We start from the raw sequence: 27306 nt of genomic DNA, 5'->3' as shown, positions 1-27306 counted from the left end.
TCTGCTACCTTCTCACAAAAAAAAAAACTTCCTTTCAATGAACTAAAAAACTTCACGGCAAAATTGTCAAAGAGAGAAAGCCTTCTTTTTCTTTTGGGGAAGGCAAAATTGAGAGAGAGATTAAGTCTTCTCTTTTTGACAGAAGATAAAAAAAAAAAATTTGACTGTACCTTTTTGCTGTCAAAATGAACACTACTGCAGTCCCCATACTGGATTTTCGGCCAATATCAAATCAAAGAATAAAAGTAGGTTCTGTCTTTTTATTTCCCTTTTTATCTACAACTTCTACAACCTTCTATTACTTCTTTTTCTTCACTTCTTTCCTCTTTTACTTCTTCTTTATCTCTCTTTTCCTTTTCTTATTTTCTGTTCTCCTCTTTCTCGGCCACTCCTTTCATCACTCTCTATGACAAAAAATATATGCATAAATAAATGTTAGTTTCAGTCTGTGTTTGATATTTTTTCTCACAAATGATATTCGAATACTTTATTTTTTCTCCTTCTACTAAATGGTACCATTTTCTTTGAGATATCTTAGGATTTTGAAAATGTCGTTATTTTTCTATAACAACATTTATTTTCTTTAAGAAAAACATTTTCTCTTATTTTTCATTTTTATCTTCTTTAACATAAATAAATAAATAAATAACAAGTTGTATAGAGTATTAGTGTAAAATATAGAAGATCTTAGTGTAGCAAAAGGGAGGGAGAATAAATAAATAACAAGTTGTATAAAGTATTAGTGTAAAATATAGAAGATCTTAGTGTAGCAAAAGGGAGGGAGAAGACAAAGTTGCCAGCCTCATTCCAAGACAACAACAAAAAAAGGTATGTTTTTTCAACACTTGATGTTTGATAAGATTCTCGTTAATTAGGGTTTATAGTATTTTGTTTAATTATTGAATATGAGAGTTATGTATATTTTGAAGAGTTTCGTTCCTACTGAGTTAAGTGTTGTTTTTATTTTTTGTTTAGATAGTGCTTATAAGAATACAATGTCACGTCGACCACAACTCATTAATTTAACCAATGACTCCAAAGAAACATGGAAAGTGGCAATAAGGATTATAAACATTTGGATTCTTAATAGGTCTCTGAAACCCACACTTGAAATGATTCTTAGGGATAAAGAGGTAATCTTTAGCCGAGTATATAATGTATAATTTTGTTTGGGTTTGTCGATAGTGTCATCTGTGGGTGAGAGCTAACATCCTTATTCATGTAGGGAAATAAGATTAGTGCTCAAGAGAAGAATGCAAACCATGAAAATGGCCAGATGAACTAAAAGAAGGAAATTGTTATATTATGGAAAACTTTGAAGTGAATGCTAATAGAGGTCAGTATAGGGCAACAAACCATGAGTACAGGTTGGCCTTCGTGAAAGCAATCAAACAAGATATACCAAAAATACATAACCATGTTTATAATTTCATTGCTTTTGATGATATACTCAATGGAACAACTTTTCCTGACTACCTAATCGGTTATCATAATCTTGCATTTTTCAATTTTAATATTTAACTATTTTAATGGACAAATTGTGATAAATTTTAATTTTCTTTTGCAAGATGTGATTGGTGAGCTTGCTAAAATTGTCCAATGGGATCTTGATAGTAAGCTGAAGAAAGATATTTTTGTTCTTAAGGACAAAGTGTGTGTAAGCCATATTAATTGTTGCATTATAATGTTATGTGAAAATAATATCCATGTAAAATTATTTGTTGAAAATGTGAGTATTTATGTAGGGATACTACTATGACATGTACTTTGTGGGAGACATTTGCTCAAAGGCTGAAATCTTATTTAGATAGCCATGGAATTGGACCAGTTGTAATGCTGCTACATCTGGCCAAAATCAAAGAACCAAAAGGTTAGACTTTGTGTTGCATTTAAACTATTTTATTATTAATGTTAATCTTTGTATACATTAACCAAGGAGGTTTCACCTCATATGGAATCTTATATAAAGTTATATTTTTTCAGGGAAATATGGACTTACAATACAAAATTTCATGTATGGTTCCAAACTTTTGATCAATGAAAATATATCTGAGATAACTAACTTCAAAGATAGGTATATTTTGGCTGTTTTATGCCATAAAAAATCAATCATGAATATGAATGTATGATTCTTATTGATTATAGCTACATTTTTTCAACTTAAATGCAAGTCAAAGCAGTGTTGTATGTTACAGTGAGAAGTTAACACAAATGTCACAATCTTCTACACTATCTGTTGAAGATAGGTTTTGTTACAATGCTGGTATAGGTTGGTTGATCATATTATTGAAGCGGAGATTATTTCTGGAAAAAGTATTGGCAATTTAGTTTACATCCCTTGGATGCCATTAACTTCATCACAATCACTTTGGCATTTTAAACTTGTTTGTAGACAGTTTCCACTTATTATTGCATATGTTATGATTATTAACAAATCTCAAGGTCAATCATTGCAAAGTGTGGATTTATATTTGCCTAAACCAGTAGTTATATGTAGTATTTTCTAGAGTCCAAAGAAATAAAGGATTGAAGATCTTAATCCATGATAATGATGTGAAACTTATAAACAAAGCAACAAATGTGATTTTTAAGAAGTGTTTGAAAACTTAAGGTCAGTCTATCAATTATTTTTTGTACATTGCAAACAATGTCAACTTATATATGACTAATTTAGTTATCTAATTCTTGACTCTAATGTAAATTTTCATGTAACATAACAATTTTGAATTTTGACTGAACAACAAGGATTTGTTTTGGTATAAATCAGGGGAATTTGATGCACTAGAAGCCCTTTATCAATATATTTTCTTCACTATATATATATATATATATTTCATCCATTTGCTATAATTCAAATTTATTTTAGAAAAAAACAAATAACTTATGTGTTTTTGTGGAAACTACCAACTCTATTATTATTATTATTATTATTATTATTATTATTATTATTATTATTATTATTATTCTATATTCTTGTAACAAAACTGTCTTATCATATTTAGTTGGTTTTAGATTTGTCATATAAAACATTTTATACCACATGTGCAACTCTGCAGAGTCAAGGGTAATGTGCTAGTTTAACAAAGAAAAAAATAAAACGGATGGTGCATAACTTAAAGGCTTGTGCATCATAGAATTTACTCGAATAGTAATATATTTTGTTTTTTAAAGGAGCCAAGATAGAATTATCAAAGTATTTTTTTTTTAGGAACGCCATCAAAGTTAAGTAAACACTAAATTAAAACAAAAAATTTCATTGATTTCAATCTTCAAACAAAAATAAGTAATTTCTTCTTACACCCCCTTTTTGCTTCTTGCACCTCCAAAAATAACCGAACAGACAACAATATTCCTTTACCCAGTCACCCAACACCACTGCGTCGCACCTCCACCCAACCAGCCATCCAACACCATCGTGGATGACTCTGGTGCTGGGAAGAAGGCACCAATGAAGTTGAGGACACAAGAGAGGTGTAAAACGTAACAACATTCTAAAAATGTTTTTATGGAATTAACTGATTTTTTAACCTTATGAAAATACTTTTTTAGAAGGTTAAATTATTTTACATAATTCCAGCATTAGGTATTCAACATAATTTTTTAGATAAATACTCAATTCAGTCTTTAAATGTGTATTTCATTTACATGAGTCTAAAAAATGAAAAACTATTTTTTTGTTCATAAATGTATAAAAATATCGATAAATTCTTTTTGTCGTTAGTTTGGCTTGTTAAAGGTCACATTTTGGTCCTTAATGTTCCCATCTTCCCCTATCTAAGTGGGAGAAAGGGAGGAAAACAATATTTTTTTTAATTGTCTATAGAGAGAGACAAATTGTTGTAAATTATTTGAAACAATATTAAAAAATGATAAAATAGTTCATCATTTTATGACAAATTAAATCTATCACCTTTTCATGTCAGCAAAAATATTACCTTAAACTACTGGTAAGACAGGATAAAAAATTAATTTTTAATCTTTTAAGACTCATATGTCAACAAAATCTTTTTAGGGATTTATCCTAATTTTTTTATATTAAATTTATAAAAAAAATCACATGAGATATGATGAGTGACAGTGAGATATTTTATGGGGGAAAAGAATGCAGGTACACCGGACTCGAGTCCACTGTCACGTTCTCTTCTCTATTCCCAAACTAGCATTCACGAGTCAGCCATGATTTTCGCATTGCTTCTCTACAAATCATAAGCTCAATCTCATTCATTCACATCATCACCTCAACCCTCCAATCTTGCTTTCACAATGCTCCATCACCCATTCCTTTACGCTTCCAAAATCGCCACTCAGTCCACACTCTTCCCTCCGGTTTCTTCCGCCGGAAACAGCGCCGGCCGTTCTTCGTTAGCCGGAAATTCGTCCGCCCGTGACGTGAGGTACTTCACTTTCAAATTTGCATCCACTGGTTGTTATTCTCAAGCATATTAGGTTATTAGCAAGCGCAATTGGTTTCGCGAATTGACATTTGGTTCTATTATTGCCCATTAGGTCGTTGAGGTTTATGAAGCAAGCATCGGGAAGCAAATCGAACAATGAACTTGGAGTTTTTAGCGAGGTACGTAACTTAATCATAATGCACTCAAGTACTTCGAGTGGTTTCTCATAGCTGTTGTAAATTTTGATCGAAAATTTTGGCATAGGTCAGACAATGGACCGCGCCAGGCATAGGACAACCACTGTTTATGGTGGTCGTGCTCAAGAAGGGGTTCTTGAGGTATATATGTCATTTTATGTTACGTGCGTCTTTGGCCTTAAGACGAAAACTCTGGTTCTGAGTAACAGAGAGCATGATTGTAGAATGACTGGAATTGGTAATGCAACTAGATATTGAATGCAAATCTGCGATCTGTCCATGTGAAATAAAAAAAAAAGAGAGCAAGGTTCACGGATATGAAACCTTTCTGAATTTTGAAGTTAGTCTCTCATTACTTCTAGGATGACCTTTAAAGTTCAAATTTTAGTCTTAAAAGCAAATAGTGGGATGAAATCGATGCAATTAAATGTCATTATATTTCAACTATGCTGCAAATTTACATTGACTTTTTTGACATAACTCTGCTGCTACATTCTTGCGTATCTTTACACCCTATCGCTCTTCAACTTTGTTAAGTGCCCCATCGCATATCTGCTGTTGAAGCCTGTCAATGTATCAAATACTCTAACCTATGCATCTTGTAAGTTGTGACGTCTTACTGTTTGCAATTCCAGGAAGAAACCTCCAAGGTGATAGAGAGCAGACCATCATGGAAAGTTTTTCCAGGCCAGGCATTTCCATTGGGAGTATCAGAAGTTGACAATTGCATGAATTTTGCTATTTTTTCACAACATGCAACAGCTGTCACACTTTGTTTAGTACTTCCTGAGAGGTAAATTTAGATATTCTTTATGTAACATTAGATTAGTTCAAACTTTAAAATATTTCATGGAATTAAAAAGATATATATTTGTATTTTGTTTAATTTTATTTTAGCCACATGTAAGCATTCTTGTCATGAGTATTCAGTTTCTAACATTGTTATATTAATTGGATTTCTTTTGGCATGGCCTCATGGCACTGGAGCAACTTAAATAAATTCTAAAAAACTTAGGATATTATTCATGCTGGGGAAGTGTAACTGTGTAAGTACATTATCAGTTTTTATTGTAGCTTGGTATTAAGGTTATATATTTATAATAACCATTCATTGGCCCTTACTTATTAACTTATGCTTTTAGTTAATCTGATTGACAAAATGGCCTACAGTTCAATCTTTCTTGTTCTCAGTCAAATTAAAGCTTTAGCCCCCTCACCCCACCCCACCCCATGTTGTGTAAGTCAATTTTGCAGGATTTTCTGTGTCATTTAAGGTCCTGATGAAATTTTGAAGAGGATGCAGACTGCTACATCTTTCCAATGTTCCATAATTTGTAGTTAATCCTTCCATACTTCATACCTTCTGGCCATTTTTAAGACCAATTTATCTTTTGCATCCAATATAGCTTCAATTATTTGGAGTTCTCTTCTGTGGCTTGACTATATGTTGGTTTTTTTGGATGAGGTGCAAAGTGATTTTGCAACATAATGCACTTTGTCTTGATAAGATATATTTTCTTGACTGCAATATTGCCTGAATTATCCAGCCATTAAACGTTATGCTCTGACTCTAGTTTTTTTAAATCGATATAACCATAAAAATATCGGTTTCCTTTTTGTTTTCCACACTTAGGGGAAGTATTGACGCATTGGATGGTGGCATGATAGAAATGGTTTTGGATCCTGATTTGAACAAAACTGGGGACATTTGGCACATATGTATTGAGGTACCTTCTATTAGGTTGCCTAGACTTTGGCCTTGCCTTGGTCTTTCAGTTGACATTGTTGTTATAGGTTCTGTAACAGCTTTAAAAATACAACACCTGCACAATTACCAGAGTAGCTTTCCAAATTGTTTAAATAAATAACAATTTTCTGAGTATTTGAGTATAAAATTTGCATACATCTATGCAATATCTTCCAGCTTGCTAATCTTGTGTCAGAAATATCTCATTGAGCAGGCGAGTATTAACTTTATTTTACCTACACTCTTCTAAAAAATATTAGTCAGTATGGTGGGAACTATATGGCATGTTTATTTTAAAGATTACCTTGCACTGATATTGCACGTGATTTGCTTTAGTGTTGAATGGTGATGCACTTTGTTAAAAGTTTTAAATATAATTGGACTGTATATATTAAATTTGGTGCAGATATACCATAATGACTATGTAGTTGAAATCTATTTTAAATTTGATAAGCTTTTTACTTACTCCCTCCTGATTTTTTTAAATGGAAATATGTGTACATTGGCTATATGGATGAAAGTTTGCATTAAGGAGGAAATAGCCTGTTGAAAGAGGAAAACATCTGTCAACAATATCTTTCATAGTAAAGGATATCTTCTCTGCCCCCTTGTTGCATTTCTCCTCTTATCTGTCTAATAAAGATTCTGTTTCTGTTAAGAAAAGTCTGCCAATACCCTCATAGGAAACATGATTGATTTCTTGTTGTGTCAGTTAACTTGGTTGATCTTAAATTTATGGAATTCGTGCAGTGATTATGAAATGTTAATTAATATTTCTTCATGCAATGGGGCGCACTTCCTTCTTGACTTTTTTTTTTTTAATTTTTTATAATGAGAATTACCTTGCTATAATAACATCAAACTGATTCAAGGTATAACAGTTTTTTGAAAGAAAAAAAATTATGGTTGCTTATACTTATAGCCTATAGGATAAATAATGAAGTTCTCTGGCATAAATAAATAAATGTACGTCAAACTGTTCTTATTTTACTTAGTACATATCGCTGATAATGCTGTTATTTTTTTTTAAAGACTAGTACTGGAACCAATTGCACTACAAGCTCATTGGTTGACATTTTTATTTCTTCCATTTTATCAAAGTTCAATTGTTCAGATTTTGCAAAGTTAGTCCGTGTTTCTTTCATTTTTTTGGGGGGTGGGGGAATATTTTTTTCTTTTCAAAAGCTCCTAGAAGTTTAAGAAATAAGGTATGATGCTCATAAATAAGAAGAGGGGTTGAGGGAGATTTATCTTGTCTTTTGGAAAGGGTTGGACTCTTAGAGTGGGGAGAGGTTAGGGTCTCTTGAATATCCCGGGTACTACTGTAATTTATCTCTAGTTCTATTACCAAAGAGTTGTACACTGGTACTGGAGATAATACACATTTCTATCACTTTATCTATTTTCTTTATTTTCTTCTCTGTCATGACCCAGTGCTATCAGAAACCAAAAGAAGCTCCCCCCAGAATAGCTTATCTAAACGCGGTCTTTGTAGTAGCTTTTAAGTATATTTTCAATGTGTAGGATCTTCCACGTAGCAATGTTCTGTATGGATATCGCATAGATGGACCTGGAGACCGGGGTAAGGGGCATCGATTTGACAGCAGCATTGTGCTTGTTGATCCTTATGCAAAACTAGTCGAAGGTCGAAGATATTTTGGGGATATTAGCTTGAAGTTGTCTAAGTTTCTCGGCACATATGATTTTGACAGCTTGCCTTTCGACTGGGGAGAAAATTACAAGCTTCCAAATATTTCTGAGGTATTTTTTCCTGCACAATTGGCTGTTATTGCTTGTAAGTGATATTTATTACAATATCTTCCCTAGATCATCAAGGCTTCTTACAAGCTGATTTGTGCTATGTCTATGGCTAGATTCTGCCTTTGCTTTGTATGCTATTACACCTGATGTCTAGTCTTCATTTGACTGAGAATATGTTTCTGGGTGAATGAAGTCTGATGTATGCTTCCATTTTCATCATTTTTGTGGCTGCAAATACAGAAAGATCTTGTTATATATGAGATGAATGTCCGTGCATTTACAAGTGATGAATCTAGTGGTTTGGATAGCAACATTCGTGGCAGCTACCTCGGTGTGATTGAAAAGGTAATATGTGTGTTATAAATTATAATTAAGACAAATCTGATGCATCACTTTGATTCATGAGTATAAGTTTCTGAAAGTTACATTTCCTTGTGTTTATGAAATGGATCGAAGAAAGTTTCACTTTGGGTCCAACAGCAGTTCAACCATTAAAATATAGACAAATGAGAAAATAATGTTATACTGACAAAGATGGGGATTTGAATAGTGGGATGTTGAAGTTCTGTAGCAGTTTCGAAACCCTTGATTGAATAACATATTGCCTTTTTGTCAAAAGTAATGGAAGTTATCTCCTTCCCCAACCACTAGAAGGGAACTGATTTTAATGTTAGAGGAGTCTAAAAACGGTTAGTAGGGAAGTTTAAGTCTCTTGAATCTTACTTTGGCAGGGATATATAGCTCTCAAATCTGAAGGATAGGAATAGGATAGACTTTCCAAAGAGAGTTATATTGGGCTTATTGAATCTTTCTTTGATATCTCATAACAATGCATGACATTGACACAACAAATCTTAATACACTGTGTATGCAAAATATTTGCATGTTAAAAATGACTGGGATCATGTTTAAGGAAGAGCGAGAGAGAATGAGAGCGAGAGAGAGAGACAGAGTGAGAGAGACAGCGTGAGAGAGAGTGAGAGAGACAAAGCGAGACATAGTCAAAGAGAGCTCCTTCAGAATGTGAAGGAGAGAGAGTGGAGGAGTGAGAGAGTGGGTAGACCGAGAGAGAGAGTCCGATCACATCGAGAGAGAAAGGCGGAGCAAAGAGTTGATCATGGGTGGCGTACGTTGAATAATCGAAGGACCAATTGGAATGGCATCAATGGAAGAAGTGCAGAACGCTGGAATGCAAGGATGGAGGAACCGAATAACGATAACTCTAATCATGGAGACTGGGTAATAGTATCACGCAAGAGGAAAAACAAAGTGGAGGATAGTAGAGGTAGAAAGCAAGGGAACAACTACCAAAGGAAAGAGAAGCAGATGACATGGAGAAATAAGGCTGACGTTACGACCTTCTATTTCTCCAGATTCCCTGAAGGGATAATGGAGAAAGATATGTGGCAGATTTTCCAGAAATGGGGGAAGGTATGGGAGGTTTTCATTCCCCGAACCAAAAACAAACTTGGCCATAGGTTCGGTTTTGTTAGGTTCAAAGAGGTGATGGATGAACAGGGGTTAGAAAGATGTCTGGATAATAACATTTTTATAGATGGCCAGAAGGTGTTCGTCAATAGACCGAAGTTTGACAGGGGGAAGGTGCCTTGCACGCACGTATACGGCAATGCTACTCGTCGTATGGAGGCTGATCAACAGGTGCACAAAGATGCTCAGGTGGACAAGACAACCAGTGTTAAAAAAGGAGGTCCTCGTTCATATGCAGAGGTAGTTAAGGAGCTCCAACCTGGCCACACGAGAACCAAGTATATGGGGGAGGGTGTTCATCGCGCTGTAAGGGATAACTATCGGCCAGTGACCTTGAGCTCGAATAAGGAGAAGTATGAGTGGCTTTACAAGTCCTGGGTAGGAAGATTGAAGAACAGAGCCATGTTTGAAAGGGTGGAGGAGGAGTTGAAATGGGTGGTGGAAGATAACGTTAATCCTTGTTACTGGGTTGACGACTGGGTTCTCTTCCCTAACATGGACGACTCCAGCGCTGCTTGTCTCATACAACAAGAGATGGATAATGGATCCACTCCTCTCTCGGAGCTCCAGAAATGGTCTCCGGAAATACGTCCCACTCACAGACTCACGTGGGTGCTCTTATGGGGCCTTCCTCTGACGGTATGGGACGTGGAATCCATGGCGAAGGTGTTAATGGAGTTCGGTGAGGTGGTGGAAGTGGATGACTTTGTGGAGGATAGGACGAGGATGGACGTGGCGCGCATTTTGTTGCGGACGAAGATGGGACCTCTGTTTCAGGCGACGGTGTCGGCCACCATTGATGGAGCACAGTATGTTCTTCACGTCGCGGAGGATGCGCCTAGTCTGGGAATAGTGAAGAAGCAAAATCGAAGTGACCTGTGGTTCCCCCCTTCCCCTTTCTCGACCCAGCCAAACACCCCTGTAACGGCGGGTGACGACATCCCAGGGGCCACCTTCTGCGATGAGTTCTCCGGCAACGTTTCCGACGACCCCGTCGGCGGCTTCCCTGACCACAGGTCCATGCTCCCATCGTCCAATGCTCGTAGAGACCACTGGGTTCAATCCCTTGGTCGAAGCGTTATGGACCGGTCCGCCATAATCAGAGATGAACTGGCCCAATCCCAGGTTGACAGAGCTCAAAGTCAACATTGTCCTCATCTGGAGAACGTGTTGGAAAACCCCAATGGCCATATTTCCGGAAATGGACTAGCTTTAAATGCTTCTGTCGAAAAAGCTATGCAGGAGACTAACCTTATAGAAAAAATCCCCAATTTAGACTGTCATGCAGACGAAGGACAGTGGGTTAACACCCATGGGGAAATTTCGGGCCTGACAACCAAAGCTAAACAGGGGGAGTTCGAAAAAGCTTTGCCTCTTAAGGAATCTCTGCCTCACAATTCCATTTTGAATTCCACGTATCCCAGAAGGAATTGTGCTGACTATGGTCAAAATTTAAACAAGCTACCTGAGGAAATGGACCAACAGATATGTGGCCCAACTCCCTCTGCCACAAAGGTCTATGTGAGAAGAAAGGAGGTGTTGAGAAGTAATCCCAAGGCCCAGCAGAGTGACAAATCAAAGGAGATGATGAGAAGTAATACCAAGGCCCAGCAGACTGAGGAACCTATAGTGGACTCCAACCCAGCTTCTAAAGGTCACCCTCTGTTTTCTGTATACGAGGACCCTATAAAGCTGCAATGTGACATCCTGAAGGAAATGGGCTTGTCTTATGAGGAAGAAGATAGCAAGGTTATGGGGCTGCTGCTGGATATGGAGAATAAAGATGATTCGATGGCAGCAGAGAAGGGAATTAAATCTCAGCAATTATGATAATTCTATCTTATAATTCTAGAGGCTTGGGGAGGGGAGTCAAGTGGGCTGCTGTTAGAAGGCTCATTGTACAGCAAAAAGTGGATCTTGTCTGCCTCCAAGAAACCAAGAGGGAGAACTTTAATAAAAGTATTTGCCAGGCCATTTGGGGAGACTCCACTGGTCATTGGGATTTTGTTCCATCTGTGCAGGCTGCTGGTGGCCTTTTATGTATGTGGAATAACTCCACCTTTGTGGTAGAAAGGAAGGTAAAAGGTAGAAGCTTCTTAATGCTTGAAGGCACATGTTGTTGTAATAATCAGAAGTTGATATTTGTCAATGTCTATGCTCCTTGTGATCTGGTTGGGAAGAAAGCTTTATGGGATGAGTTGAGGCAGCTGAAGGCTTCTAATCCTAGTGGAATGTGGTGTTTCCTTGGGGACTTCAATAGCATTAGGAGTTCCCAAGAAAGAATCAGCTTATCTCAAAGAAGGGCAGATCCTTATGACATTGCAGCCTTTAATCAGTGGATTGATGATATGGAGCTTCAGGAAATTAAATGTTCTGGGAATAGTTTTACTTGGATTAGGCCTAATGGCTGTGTGAAAAGCAGGCTTGATAGATTCTTGGTCTCTCAGAATTGGATATCTCTTTGGCCTGAGAGCTGCCAAACTGTCCTTCAAAGGAACCTCTCTGATCATTGCCCGTCTATACTGCAAACTAACATGGTGGACTGGGGCCCAAAGCCCTTTAGGGTGTTTGACTGGTGGCTGCAGCAAAAGGGGTACCAAAAAATGGTGAGGGAGGTCTGGAAAAAGGACCAGCAGGGGGGTTGGGGGGGTATCGCCCTTAAAAATAAGTTGAAGAACTTAAGAGCTGCTATAAAACAGTGGAGCAAAGCAGAGGGAAATATTAATCCTAAGAAGGTCCTTAATATTCAGCAGAAGCTAAATGAAGTGGAGGATCTAGCTGCTCATCGAAATTTGACTGATCAAGAGATTAAGGACAGAACTTTACTTCAGCAGGAGTTATGGAATGCCTCTAATGCTTTTGAATCTTTATTGAGACAAAAATCTAGGGCAAGATGGCTGAAGGAGGGGGACTACAACACTGCTTACTTTCACAAATACATGAATTTCAGGAGAGCTTATAATAATATTCCAGGTATATTTATAAATGGGGAGTGGATCCAGCAACCTGATGCAGTGAAATATGAAGCTGCCAACTTCTTCCATAATAGATTCACTGAGCAGATGCATTCTAGACCTACCTTGGATGGAGTTCACTTCAAATCTATTTCTCAGAGGCAAAGAGAACAGCTGACTGTCCCATTCTCTGACCAAGAGATCAAACAAGCAGTGTGGAGTTGTGGAGGGGATAAGTGTCCTGGGCCTGATGGCCTTAACTTTAATTTTATTAAGGAATTCTGGGATGTGATGAATCCTGAGTTTAGAAGATTCATGGATGAGTTCTATGCTCATGAAAGCTTTCCTAGAGGCTCCAATGCTTCCTTTGTGGCTTTAATTCCCAAAAAGTCTCACCCACAGTCCCTAAATGATTACAGACCCATATCCTTGATAGGCTGCATGTATAAAGTCATAGCTAAGCTTTTATCTAATAGATTAAGGTCTGTTATGGATGAACTCATTGATGAAAGACAGTCAGCTTTCATTAAAGGAAGACATATACTTCATGGGATCCTGATTCTTAATGAGGTGGTGGAGGAAGCAATGAGAAGCAAGAAGTCAGCAATGATCTCCAAGGTGGATTTTGAAAAGGCCTATGACTCAGTGTCTTGGTCCTTCTTGGATTATATGTTGCTTAGATTGGGTTTCTGCCAAAAATGGAGAAGATGGATTTCAGCTTGCCTACATTCAGCAACCATATCAATTTTGATTAATGGTAGCCCATCTAAGGAGTTCAACCCCTCAAGAGGCTTGAGGCAAGGAGATCCTTTAGCCCCTTGCTCTTCAATATAATTGGGGAAGGTCTCACTGGTATGATGAGGGAAGCAGTTCACAAAAATCTTTATAGAAGCTATCTAGTTGGAAAGAAGAGAGAACCTGTTAATATTCTGCAGTATGCTGATGATACTGTTTTTGCGGGTGAGGTTGATTGGCAGAATGTTCATGTTATAAAGGCCTTGCTTAGAGGCTTTGAATTGGCTTCCGGCTTGAAGATTAACTTTGCTAAAAGTCAATTCGGGATCATAGGAGGTGGAGTTAACTGGGGTTTGGCAGCAGCTAATATCTTGAACTGCAGTCAAATGAATTACCCCTTTCACTATTTAGGCATTCCCATTGGTGCCAATCCTTCCAGTCTGATGGTTTGGGAGCCTCTCATTACTAAATTCAAAGCAAAACTATCCAAATGGGCCCAGAAAGATATATCCATGGGGGGGAAGGTCACACTTATTAATTCTGTTCTCAATGCTCTTCCAATCTATCTTCTTTCCTTTTTCAGGATTCCCCAAAGGATAGTCCAAAAAATAATTTCCTTACAAAGGAAATTTCTGTGGGGAGGAGACAATACTCATAATAAAATTCCTTGGGTGAAATGGGCTGATATCTGTCTGCCCAAGAATGAGGGGGGATTGGGTATAAAGGATATTTCGAAGTTCAATGTAGCCTTGATGGGTAGATGGATATGGGCTTTTGCATCTGGTCAGCAGCAGCTTTGGGTAAGAGTTCTAATCTCCAAATATGGCGGATGGCCTGAGTTCCAGCATGATACAGATAAGAGGGGATTTTCTCATTGGTGGAGGGACCTTAGAAAGATATTTCACCAGCCAGATCACAATATCTTCAAGCACCAATTGACTTGGAAGGTGGGATGTGGGGAAACAATCAAATTCTGGACAGACAAGTGGCTTGGGGAAGATTATACCCTTGAACAGAAATATAATCAGCTTTTTCTGATTAGTAGGCAGCAAAATTCTCTCATCTCAAATATGGGAGAATTTAATCATGGTAGCTGGGAATGGAATCTTAGATGGAGAAGGAACTTATTTGATCATGAAAGTGATTTAGCTGTGCAGTTTATGGAAGAAATCAGTTCTGTCCCTATACAGCAACATATCAAAGACTCTATGCTGTGGTTGGCTGAACCCCATGGCCAATATACTACTAAATCAGCTTATAGATTGTGCATTAGCCCCAGTACAACAAGTGTAGATGAGAACATTTATAAGATAATTTGGAAGCTGAAAATCCCCCCTCGGGCAGTGATGTTTTGTTGGAGGCTTCTTAAAAATAGACTTCCCACCAGGGCCAATCTTCTGAGAAGAAATATCAGTATGCAGGAAGTCATCTGCCCCTTGTGTGGAAGTGTTCAGGAGGATGTGGGTCACTTATTTTTCAACTGTACTTTGACTAGAGGTTTGTGGTGGGAAGCCATGAGTTGGATCAGGGTCGTAGGACCCCTTCCAATCACTCCTAAAGTGCCATTTCATTCAATTCTGTGAAGGATTTGGGGAATCTATGAATCATGATACAAGATGTGGGTGGTGGATTGCCTTAACTAGCTCTATATGGCAACATAGGAACCAACTGATCTTCCAAGGAAAACCTTTTGATCCCTATAAAGTCATGGACCATGCTATCTTTTTAGTTTGGTCCTGGATGAAGGCTAAAGAAAAAGATTTCACCTGTAGTCTCAATCATTGGTCTTCCAATATATCGAATTCCTTTGGTTAGGCTGTCTGGGCTTTCTTGCTTGTATTTAGGATGGGCTTTTTGGAGGGCAGCACTTATGTGCTTTGTAATCTCTTTCCCGGTACTGCTGGTACTGGTATTCTACTTTTAATATATATATATATATATATATTTTTGCCTTCCAAAAAAAAAAATGACTGGGATCCTTGAGTGGTTTTAAACCTTCTATAGAAGATGAGAAAAAAGTCATTTTCTTCATGTTGCACAGAATTGTGATGAGACTCATAGTCATTGCTATCAAATTTCATTCTGTTGGTTGGCACATGATATTTTTGTGTTCAATTTGTTCTATGGTAAAGTACATGCGAAGTTCATAAATCTAGTAGTTCTTAGATATTGTGTTACTGCCATATGTTCAAAAGAAGCTTTGTATGTTCTTGTTAGTTAGCTGGAAATGATATTTTGCAATAATCTTGTCAGATACAACTAGAAGAAAGAAAGTCTTAATACTAAAAAGCTTTTCCCACAAAATTATGTTTCCATTAGGTATCACAGAAAAGGAGGCTGTATGCAATGCTTTAGTGGCTACACACCATCTTCAATTTTATGAAATATAGCTGTTTATTTATTACTATATGCTTCATACTTATTATTTAAACTTATTTTATTGCTTGCCTATTAGATTCCACACCTTCTAGAGCTTGGTATCAATGCAGTAGAGTTGCTGCCTGTCTTTGAGTTTGACGAGTTGGAATTCCAGAGGTTTCCAAATCCCAGAGATCACATGGTAAACTAGAAAAGCATTATGCTTTGTTTTTTGTGTCAAAGTTTCTTATGGAAGCTCTTCCTTATGCACTGTGTATTCCCAATAAATAAATAAAAGTAAAGGACTTCTGTCCTTCTGTTTACACATGAATTCTGAAGAAACTTAGTGCTTGATAACTGAATACATACGGGAAGAACAACAATATTTTCATTTTCAGAGTTAATGTGCAAATCTTAAAACACCAAGTATGGTTGTGGTATGTATTTTTCTTTAATGATTGAAGAGATCAGAGTATGTAACTTTAGGTTACTAAGTGGTATTATATGACACTGATGGTTGTATTTTTGTTTTCCAAGATTAATACATGGGGTTATTCAACAATAAATTTTTTTGCTCCTATGAGTCGTTATGCTAGTGCTGGTGGAGGATCAGTTAATGCTTCCCGAGAGTTCAAGCAAATGGTTAAAGCGTTACATTCTGCTGGTATAGAGGTAGTAATGTTAATATTTCCCTAGTGCAACTTTGGAGTGGAAGTATGCTTTACATTGTAATTTCCCAGTTTTGTCTTATTTTATGTAAAGTATTATATACCTCTTGGCTCTTTCAATAAATCTTATCCATATGCAGGTTATTTTGGATGTTGTCTACAATCATACTAATGAGGCTGATGATGCCTTTCCTTACACTACTTCATTTCGTGGCATAGATAATAAGGTAATTTCAATAATGCCAACTTTCTCTCATTTCATAATTCTACAACAATTAAAAAAAATCCTAGTGAGTTTCTCTCTCAAGTTGTTTGTTTGTCATTAGAATTTTGGAAATATTTAGCTTTGTGTTCTTCCATCCACTAACAATTCTTTTCTGTGATGTTAGTTGTATGGAATGTTGAAAAATGATTTGCCTTTATGAAAACTTCATTCATTTCTACAGGTTTATTACATGATGGACAATAATGGGCAATTGTTGAACTTCTCTGGCTGTGGTAATTTTATATTTTGGGTCTAACCATTGAGATACTATCCTTGCATCTTTATTCTTTTAAGTTATAAAATTACAACTGCATACACTTATTGTTAAGTTATACTATTGAATATATTTATTAACTTTGTGGGTTTTCTATATTAATTTGATACTGTATATACATGTGTTGTGACTCGCTCTCCCTTACTGGGTAGAAAATTTGCCAACCATAAATTTAAAGAACTTTTTTGCAAACAAAACAAGCGCCATTCATATGATATGGTACATTGGTGTAACATGGACAAGTAGGCAACAAAATACTTGGCAGTAGGAACAACAATAGCACATGAATAGCCAGACAGCTGTAATAGGTAGCATGTAATGTTGTCCCTGTCCAAGTTACCTAAATCCAAGTTTTCTTCAGGCCCTTGCTAAGGGTCAGGCTTGGGCCTAAGGCTGTGAATAGTCCAGGAATAAACCCTTACAAATTGCACTTGCACAAGGGAAAATTTGGTGCAAATTGCAACTGAGGATTTTTTTTTAAAGAAAATACAGAGCAAAAGAACTGATCCATTTCAAATTAGTTATTGTTTTTTTTAGACAAGGGTATTTTCATCCTAAATCCTAGTACTCACATTTTTATTATGTCTGCTCTTACAGAAATAATTATTTTGAGAGAAAATTGACGCGAGGAACAAAGGCTAAGAAAAAAAAATGAAGAGAAAAGAGATCATAAGTATTTACAAAGTTGTGTAAATATAGAAATGGGTTAGGCTTTTGGGTTAGCCTATATCAAGCCTAGGCTTGCCTATAAAATGGTCTTGGCCCAATGTTTGGCTTGGACTGAAGTGTGTTGATCCCAAAGCTAGGCATGTCTGGCCAAGCCTGCTAAGCATGCAGGTTGCAAACTCCAGAATCCACAGTTGTAATGGAAAGAAATCAACATGAAAGGAACGACAATCTAACCAAATTGTTGGACTACTTTTGTTAATGCTCAAAGTGTCAGGATATATCTTCACTTCCCCTGAGAGTCAAGAGACCTGAAGCTATGTAGTATGCGTTTCCTTGTTACGTTGCAATGGAACCTTCTCTTGTGCAACACCAGGGTGCTCTTAAATTTCATGAACAACTTGCAAACTATTTCTTATTTTTCACAACATACAGTAGCAGTATGTGGAGCTGTGCTTTTTTTGTCTCTGAGAACATTTAATATGCAGTACTTTATTTCTGTGACTATTTTGAAAATTAAGAGATATCAATGTTTAAAGTCTTCTGACTGGGAGGGAATGTTTATCTGCAGGAAATACATTGAATTGTAACCATCCTGTGGTCATGGAACTAATTCTTGACAGCCTAAGACACTGGTATGGGCTACTTATATAAAATGTTATTTTTATGATTCTGAATTGTATATGCCTTGATATATCTCGATTTATTTCATACAAATTTGAATTCATTGAATACCAGCTTCTTCATGTTCATTTGTATCTCATAGAATTAATACATCATAATTTAGTTTTCTGGTTTCTTAAACTGACACATGTTCATGAAGCTCTCCATATTGTCAAGATTTATGTATGTTCTCCCCCTTTTTCTGTGATTCTTTTATACTCAGTAATCAATAAATGTTGGCTTGTTTGCAATTTGCACGAAGTAATGTCTGACTATTGCTATTAATTTTTTGAAATGAAAGGAGTCGTCTTTTAGCATTGGAAGTACTAATATTTCCAAACCAACTTAAGCCATAATTTTCTTTTAAGTTCCTAATTTTTGAAGCACTATTTTGTTATTTTAATAACATTTTTACTTTATTGTAGGGTCACCGAATATCATGTGGATGGATTTCGATTTGATCTTGCAAGTGTCCTTTGTCGAGGAATTGATGGCTCCCCCATTAATGCCCCCCCGCTTATTAGGGTAAATAATTAATATGCACAAGCTATATTTAATGAGTTCAGTTGTAATTTTCTAAGACACTTGGTATTGTTCTTATCTGTTAGTTCAGCCATTTGAGATCACAAACAATCCGAAACTACTGCCAGAAATGAGTTGGACATTCATGTCAGACATAATGCAACACTCTAAAACTTCTAGACATTTTAGATTTTCATTGCACTTCCTCTATTAGTGTCCAACTGTCCATGACTTTTAGCTCTGGACTGATGTAATTAGTTTTACTTTGGGGCTAGTAGAACTAGACCTATATATTATGTCAAAATGAATAAATCCAAACTGAAAGCACTTGATTTAAGCCTCCGGTTTAATGGGTTTTGGACATGTAAGAATAGTTCAAACAGCTTTTAGTAGCTTAAAGAAATAAATAAATTAGAATCCAAATTTTATCATAGGATGTTAATAAAACTAGACCTGTATATTGTGTTGGACTGAACAAATACAAACTATAAACAGTCAATTTAAGTCTCTAGTTTAATGGGCTTAAGACATCTAGAATTCCTACAGCTTTCCGTTGTCTAAATAAATAAATAAATGAGATTCCAAATTTTATCACAGGTTGCTAATAACATTCCAAGCATTCATTACAGGGAGAGCTTGAGCAACTTAAGTATCTGAAAATTTGCAGCTTTACCTATTCACAATGGTACTGGGATTGGGGTGGTGGAGGCATGCAGAGCTTTAGTTAAACAGATGGATAAATAGTGGTGACATAACTAATTTCAATTACTCATGAGCTCAAAGCCTGAAACCAATTAAAGGATTTGAAAACAAGCCTTTCATACAAAAGAGATACTGGAAGAAAATGCTAAATAAAAAATCTGGCTTTTTGCTCCTTCCAGACATTAACCGGCTAAACACAATTCCAGGGCACCTTTTCTTCTTATAACCCTCCAAACCTTGAAGACCTTCGCATCAGATGGAAATTCAAGGCTATCCTAGTTAGAAATTGCAAGCCAAAAGGAGCTGAGCAACTAAATAAAAATTTAGAGCCAATTAGAACCTGAATTTGAGTTAATTTGGTTTTTGATCTGTTTTGGTTGTTTTATCTAAGTTGATTAGTTTTAAACACACCTACACTTTAGAGATTTGAAGACAACAATCGAGTAGTAATTTTCTCCCTCAACTAGAAAATTGAGAATTTATAAATTTTAATGTTTTAGTCAACTAATTTTTATGTACTTTGCAGGCAATTGCTAAAGATGCAGTATTATCAAGATGTAAAATTATTGCAGAGCCTTGGGACTGTGGAGGTCTCTATCTTGTTGGGAGTTTTCCAAATTGGGATCGGTAATATTTTTGTTATTATCGTTTCTTATTTTTTAAGTGAATATTATTATTTTATGAATAATATTGAGCCCTGGTGTAGCGGTAAAGTTGCGCCATATGTTGATGAGCTTTCTGCCTGGTCAAAAAGCAAACAATTTCACCAATGCAAGCTTCATGATCTTTGTGATTTTGATAGTGTATAGGTTACTAGTTTAATTTTTTTTATTTCAGTGGCTTGCTATCATGATATTTTCCATTATTTGTTTTTTGTGGTTGCGACTTCATCACTCGCAACTTTGCAGTGAGATTATGTGTGAAAGCACACCACAAATTGTATGGCATAAAAATCAACACGAGTTACTTTAATTTTGTCGTTAAATTACTTAAGGTTGTGGCATTGTTTTTAGCTCCTCAGCATGAAATGGTCACTCCAACGACATGTGGTCTATGTTTTGCCAATGGTCAACATCTGAACTGCACCAATATGATTTTATTTTTAATGCTGATAAGATGATTTCAAGGACATTATCTCCGCATAATTACTGGAAACTAGTTCTTCCGTGGAGAAGTTAATATATCTTTAAAAATAGAAAGCCTGTTTTCTTCATTAATGGTTTGTTTTTGATGTAGGTGGGCTGAATGGAATGGGAAATATCGTGATGATGTACGGAAATTTATTAAGGTAATTCTAAGAGACTAAGAGTAAAAAAATACTTAATTTAAATTGATCATTTGATCCTGATTGTCTGACCTCTCTTGTGGTTTGTTAAGTAGTATAATTTGCATAAGGTTGCCGGCATGCTAGTAAAAGGAAATAGAAATCTTTAATCAACTGTCTCCTATCAATATCATGTTTGGAGTAAGAAATTAAGGTGGAAAAACTGACGGGTTTTGTAATATGCTATGATCTGATTGTGACTTATTTTGATTTTTCCCTTCTTTTGTTGTTTGCTTTTAAAAAGGTAGCTGGCACGCTAGTAAAATGAAATGGTATTAAACTGTCTCCTGTCAAAATTATGTTGTTTGGGGAGTAAGAAATTCAGATGGAAAAACTGACGGGCTTTGTGATATGCTATGATTTGATTTGTGACTTATTTGATTTTTTCCTTCTGTGTTGTTTCATTTTGAAAACATGTCCTAGGGTGATTCTGGTGTGAAGGGGAGCTTTGCAACTCGTGTTGCTGGGTCTTCTGATCTTTACAGAGTAAGCTGCTTATACATTTATATGTTTGTTAACTTTATGGGTTTGATATCAAGTTGAAGACCAACTCTCCCAAAGCTTAAGCTGTGAAGTAAGAAACCTGAGAATGGCTTTATGCTCTAAAAAGTATGAAATTGAACTTTTGGTGCTAGAATATTAGATTAAACTACTGTAAATCATTCTCAACTCAAGTCACAGCATTTTATCCTTCACATCTAGCATATATATATAATATAAGGTTGAATTTTCTCGCATTTCCTAATTTCTTCATAAATATAAGGATCAATCAGATCTTTCTAGAACCCATTCATAAATATTAGACCATTCATGCCCTTTTTATGCTGTATCAGTCCCACTAAGTTATTGTATTGAAATTATTGATCTAAAATATATTGTAGCTGATTTTTACCTTAATTTCATGAATTTTTATACTCTGCTATATGGAAAATCCTATAATGATCACTTCCTGCCTTCGTTTGTTTATCTTACAGGTGAACAACCGTAGGCCATATCATAGTATTAACTTTGTTATTGCACATGACGGATTTACCTTGCGTGATCTTGTTTCATACAATTTCAAGGTACCTCTTCTTAATTCGTTTCTTCAATTTGTTATTGCTCATCAAAACCTAGTATCTTTGTTGGTTCTTGGTTTTGTAGCACAATAAAGCCAATGGGGAAGGTGGAAAAGACGGAAGCAATGATAATTTCAGTTGGAATTGTGGTTTCGAAGGTAATTTCCAAATTGCAATGCTTTATTTGATGTCTACTGTTTAGCTGTGCTTGTTTAGCAATGTGGATTTGCTTTTTTGGGAATGTGGACTTTACAATGTTATGTCTATGTTCAACTTTCGAAAGTAACTAGCCACAAATTCAATTATGACCTTTACCAATGTTTCTTTGTTTGGAAGAGATTGAAATTTATTTTCCTTTTACTGAAAATTGTTATTTATCTGTATTTGTTTGTCAGGGGAAACTGATGATGCTAGTATAAGAGCTTTGCGATCACGGCAAATGAAAAACTTCCATTTGGCATTAATGATATCTCAGGTACATAATTGGATTACATTTTGGCATGCTTCATTTGTTTGTTAGCAGAGAATTTTGTTTGGAATCCAAACACTGTCTTTTCCTGGTTGCATTTATCAAATTTTGGCTAATTTGTCTTTGCAGCATTTTTTGGGTTAATACGAAAATTATCTTCAACTTGGGCTCTTTAACAAATAACCCCATATGGTTTCAATTTGGCAATTAACGTGTTTTTTGAAGTTTCAACATATGACAAAGGCAAAAAAAAAACTTCGTACCCCATTGCCCGGAGGCTCTTCGCTATGCGAAGGTATGGGGGAGGGATGTTGTACGCAGTCTTACCCTTGCATATGCAAAGAGACTGTTTCTGGATTCGAACCCATGACCAACAAGTCACCAAGGCACAACTTTGACAAAGGCAAATAACTTGAAATAAAAACTGCATTTGTAGAAACTTCATTTGAAATGAAGTTGCTCAATCACAACAGTAATATAGGAATACACTTGTTAAATCAAGTTTTAATCAAATTATATACTCAATTGATCCGTTTTCCACACTTCTCTTCACCTCTTAGGGGGTGCTTGGTACAAGGAATTTTTTTTATGCCCGGGAATCTTTGTTTCCCAACTTTAGATTCCCAGGAAACTAAAACTTTCTCTTGTGACAAACACCCCCTTAATGGTTGGTAGTTGCTACTGGCTATATATTGAAAGTGAGATAATTAACAAATTTAAAGTTAAAACCACAGCTATGTGCAAGGGTCAAACTTGAAGGGGAGATATTTGCATTAACATTTGTTTATAGAACTATACATGCAGTTTAGGCCTGTGTTTGGTAGTGTTGAAATGGATTGGAAAGGAAGGGAAAGTTTAAAAAATTAGTGTGGGTCCCTCAACTCCACCACACTACTTTAATTCAAATATTTCCTCATTTCTATTTCATTTTATTTCTTTCCACTTTACCAAACACACCCTAGATGTTTATACTATATTACTATGTCTTAATTATTTTTTCTTTTTAAAGAAAACTAGAAGTCACAAATATATGGATTTTCATTTGTTTTGCATTATGCTACCACTGAAACCAGAATAACGATTTAATATTTTGTAATGAATGGCCAGGGTACACCAATGATGCTAATGGGGGATGAATATGGCCATACTCGCTATGGAAATAACAATAGTTATGGGCATGATACTGCCATTAATAATTTTTTGTGGGATCAGGCAAGTTTATAACATATTAACATCCCTTTTGACCGCTTCCTACTATAGACTATTTCTTAACGCATTATCTATCTTCCGGCTAAATAGTTGGATGCACGGAAGAGCGATCACTTCAGGTTTTTCTCAAAGGTGATAAAGTACCGGCATGCACATGAAGTATTCAGTCGTGAAAATTTTCTCAACACGGTAATATCTTTTGCTTCACATTTTAGTAAGATAATATGGTAAACATCGCTGTATTTATATTAAAACAAACATACAATTCCATTTATGCTGATGCAACAGTTTATATTTTGCAGAACGACATAACATGGCATGAGGACAATTGGGAGAATCCTGACAGCAAATTTCTTGCATTCACGTAAGAATATATGCGTATGTTAAATTGAGACTTGAGATAGAAAAGTCATTTGTATTTTTAGTAATGCTTTCACACAACGGGGCTCCTCAACACTACCTTGGGATATCATCTTCGTATTGGAATGTACTTTATGCGTAATGCTTAATATAATGGAAAAACGGAGTTTCTTTTTTTTTTTGCTTTTAAAACATTTTTAAGAAGAGAATGTGTATTGCTCGTTATCGGAGTTAACTGAGACTGACTTGACTGCACTTGCTTTCCCCTTTGTGCTTGTGTTTGCACATGTGCTTGCAGGCTTCATGACAGGAGCGGGGGAGATATCTATGTGGCATTTAATTCTCACGATTACTTTGTCAAAGTTCTGCTGCCCACACCTCCAAAAAAGAGAAACTGGTTCCGTGTGGTAAGTTTTTTGATTCTCGGGGCATATCCAAAAACACCTTCTTTTCACTTGCATACGTAATTACAATGCGTAGACAGAGAGCACCACTTATACCCATTAAAAGCTGAGGAGCAAACTTGGTTCCCAGGGGAAGACAAAGGTTTGGGCACCATTTGAGTCTAACCATAGTGTTTCATGTCCGAAGGGGATTAGCATTACATCCAAAGGGATACCTTGGATATCAAACACAGAAAAAGTAATTTTTTATACATGAGAATAAACCATCAATTTGGTCCCTGAAGTATCACCCTCTGTCTCTTTAAACTAATGAAATTGTATGGAACGTTCCTTACGATTTTTTCTATATAACATTTAATTTGAATTCTGGACGCATATGCAGGCGGACACTAATCTCAAATCACCGGATGACTTTGTCCTTGATGGTGTCCCTAGCGTAGGAAACACGTACAATATAGCTCCATACTCCTCCATTCTTCTTGAGGCGAAGTTTTGATTGCAGAAGCTGTTGTATAAAAACGTAAAAGAGAAAATACTAGAAGACGCATACGCATATATACAAAACAAAAGATAACTGCATCTGCATGGGAAGTGTATTTCAGCTACAGGTCAAAGGGAACAAAAGCGGAAGAGGAAAAATCTGAAATCTTGTTATTTCCAGAATGGAGCATGGCATGGAGTTGGGTTACAAGCTACTAGAGGCCGGTCTTATGAATTTGGATAATCATCACCACTTTATCTATACATATATTTGTAAATTTGATTTGAGTGTAATAAATGCATTATCTATCTATATTTTATATATTGTTTACATTGTAAATTTGGCTTGAATGGAATATATGTTATTAATTTATATTGAATCGTCTAAATTTAATCATTCCCTTTCATGGTTCTATATATTCTGAACTCAATTTCTTCATTTTATGAACAAAATTAAGTTTAAAAATTCTTTTTATGATTTCAAGGCATGAATAAAATTGATGTTCTCTCCAAATTCAAATATAAGCAAAAGCACCTAATTTTACAGTATAATGATGTCTTTTGAGTAAATTGAATCAGTATAGTTATTCTTCTTGTATTAGCTTAATTTATAAATTATAAATAAAGATAGACCTTTCTTTTTAAATAATATATGAAAAAGAAAAAAAAAATTGGAGCGTAAGTTTCAAGTCATCTTTGTCTCGTTTTAAATATTAGAAAAATGGAACCATGGCAGATTTATAAAACCGTAAAGGGGGGTATTTCTGGGAATTCGCGAAATTCGACCGTTGGTTGCACAAAGTCAAAAAACCACACCAACACACCGTTATATATAACTATTCCTCTCTCGGACTCTGAATCCAACCTTTCTCTCTCTCTCTCTCTCTCTCTCTGCAACGCTCCGAATGGCCAACAACAGCGAAGAACAACAGAACAACTCAACAAGATCATCGATCATGGAGTGGAAGCAGATGCATCCACTTCACCAAATCGCAGAAACACCCACCCACAAGCTCCTCCTGAAGCAATGGCTGAAGGAGGAAGAACTCATCAACAGCCGCATAGCGTTGAAAGAGACCCAAATAGATTCAACCCGCAAAGAGATCACCACCCTCTACATCTTCTTCTTCCTCTTCCACTCCACCACCCTCATGCTCCTCTTCAACTCCTCGTCACCCTCTTCCTGTCACAGATCGTGGGTCCCTTCGCTGTGCTCTCTGTTATTCTCGCTGGGCCTAATATGGGCCTTGCGTTACAAGAGCGACGTGGAGGCCCACGTGGAGAAGATGCTGCAGCGGGAGAAGGAGGACAAAGGGTTGCTGGGGAAGTGCGTGGAGGAGTTGAAGAAGAAAGGGTTGGAGTTTGATTTGCTGAAGGAGGTTGATGCGTTGAGGAGGGCCAAGAGTTTGAGGGTGGAGAACAAAGAGGTTAGGAAGTGGTCTTCCAGGGACTTTGTTTCTTTGTTCTTCTTCTCTATGGCTTGCTTCTCTCTTGCTCTCATGAGGGTCATCTTGTGCACTTAGGATTTGGGATTGGTACTAATATGTACTTAACTTGTTACTATTTGTTTGGTTTTGGATTGAGATTTTTGGTATGTATCAATTATTAATTATTACTATTTATTGATGCAGAATGTACTGTTCTGCTTTTATTTGTGTAATTTCAGAATACTAAATGGAATAAAGTTATAATTCTGTTTCGATTTTGAGCGTGGGTTGCAAGATGCAAATGATGTGTAGTGTTTCTTATTTATTGCAAATTTTGATACAAATGGATTTGAGATTTTGGTGTTAGTCACTTATTATTGCAAGGGTGGCAGGCGAAGAATGTTGCTAGAATTTCTCTAATTATAATTCCTTTTTCAAAATCATAATCTTCTTCCGATTTAGAAACCGGATTTGGCAAGATATAGGTTAGTGTGACTAGAGAAGTCTTTCACCTAGGCTGTTATTTTTTTTATTTCAGTGTTAGGTTATTGAGTTTTTTAAGGATCAACTAGCACCATGATGCTGTCAAATTTATGGGATGTCCATACAGAGCATTGCTTCGAGTAAGATCCTGCACACATTGAAAATTGAAAATATACTTAATTTCTTCTACTAAGATCCTGCATATTGAAAGTTGAAAATATTCAAGAGACCCTGACCCTTTAATTTTAAGAGTCCAATGTTTTCCAAGTGACTAGATCAATCTCAGCCCAACTAACTAACTTCCTCACAATTTCCTGAAAAATGAAAGAAATGCACACTAACTCTGCGCAATCTGAGAAATTGAACTTTGGATAAAATGGAAGAGATAAAAATGTAAGGCCAATGAGCTTGTGTAGCTCAATTGGTTCCAGTACTAGTCTTTAAAAAAATAACGACGTTATATGGAATTAGAACAGTTTGATGTACATTGTTAAAATATTAAATCAAGACATGAAAGTTTTACTATCAAGGGATCTAGTTCAGTTGGATGAGCAAGGTTTGTGAGATATTGTAAATCCACTCATCCCCAACAGAAAAAATACTGCACCGCCAGAAAAATATTCGTCACTGAACAAATGTTGAAGGATAACTTCCATATTATAGCAAGGTAATTCTATGAAAAGAGAGAAAAAAAGTCA

General features: G+C 36.1%; 2 protein-coding genes and 1 long non-coding RNA gene across 5 annotated transcripts; all 3 read left to right on the top strand.

The window, feature by feature from the left end:
- Positions 1 to 307: 307 nt before the first annotated feature.
- LOC121174825 (uncharacterized) lies at positions 308 to 2165 on the top strand. Its single transcript, XR_005891238.1, has 4 exons — positions 308 to 828; positions 1569 to 1651; positions 1746 to 1870; positions 1984 to 2165. It is a non-coding gene; the product is annotated as an uncharacterized lncRNA (long non-coding RNA).
- Positions 2166 to 4077: 1912 nt separating this feature from the next.
- On the top strand, positions 4078 to 25071 carry LOC100807545 (isoamylase 3, chloroplastic). Of its 3 annotated transcripts, none has more exons than XM_003522733.5 (24): positions 4078 to 4394; positions 4507 to 4573; positions 4664 to 4732; positions 5227 to 5384; positions 6225 to 6318; positions 7863 to 8099; positions 8340 to 8444; positions 15732 to 15836; positions 16172 to 16306; positions 16443 to 16529; positions 16749 to 16800; positions 18079 to 18142; positions 18596 to 18695; positions 19921 to 20021; positions 20631 to 20682; positions 21142 to 21204; positions 21693 to 21782; positions 21862 to 21934; positions 22172 to 22251; positions 23353 to 23457; positions 23545 to 23643; positions 23757 to 23818; positions 24113 to 24221; positions 24601 to 25071. In XM_003522733.5, exons 1-24 carry the CDS (start codon positions 4264 to 4266, stop codon positions 24712 to 24714), a joined length of 2352 nt encoding a protein of 783 aa, XP_003522781.1. In that variant the 5' UTR covers positions 4078 to 4263; the 3' UTR covers positions 24715 to 25071. The 3 variants fall into 3 exon arrangements, with proteins under 3 accessions (XP_003522781.1, XP_006578312.1, XP_006578313.1); XM_006578250.4 differs by having other exon boundaries at positions 4320 to 4394; positions 4659 to 4732; XM_006578249.4 differs by lacking the exon at positions 4664 to 4732.
- A 479-nt stretch (positions 25072 to 25550) lies between these two features.
- LOC100807016 (uncharacterized) lies at positions 25551 to 26398 on the top strand. The gene has a single exon (XM_003522732.5). It carries the CDS (start codon positions 25604 to 25606, stop codon positions 26219 to 26221), a length of 618 nt encoding a protein of 205 aa, XP_003522780.1. The 5' UTR covers positions 25551 to 25603; the 3' UTR covers positions 26222 to 26398.
- Positions 26399 to 27306: the final 908 nt, after the last annotated feature.

The sequence above is a fragment of the Glycine max genome, chromosome 4 (assembly GCF_000004515.6).
Source record: "Glycine max cultivar Williams 82 chromosome 4, Glycine_max_v4.0, whole genome shotgun sequence".
NCBI lineage: Eukaryota > Viridiplantae > Streptophyta > Magnoliopsida > Fabales > Fabaceae > Glycine > Glycine max.
The sequence above is the reverse complement of the archived record's forward strand: the minus strand, read 5'-3'. Positions and strand labels throughout refer to the sequence as shown.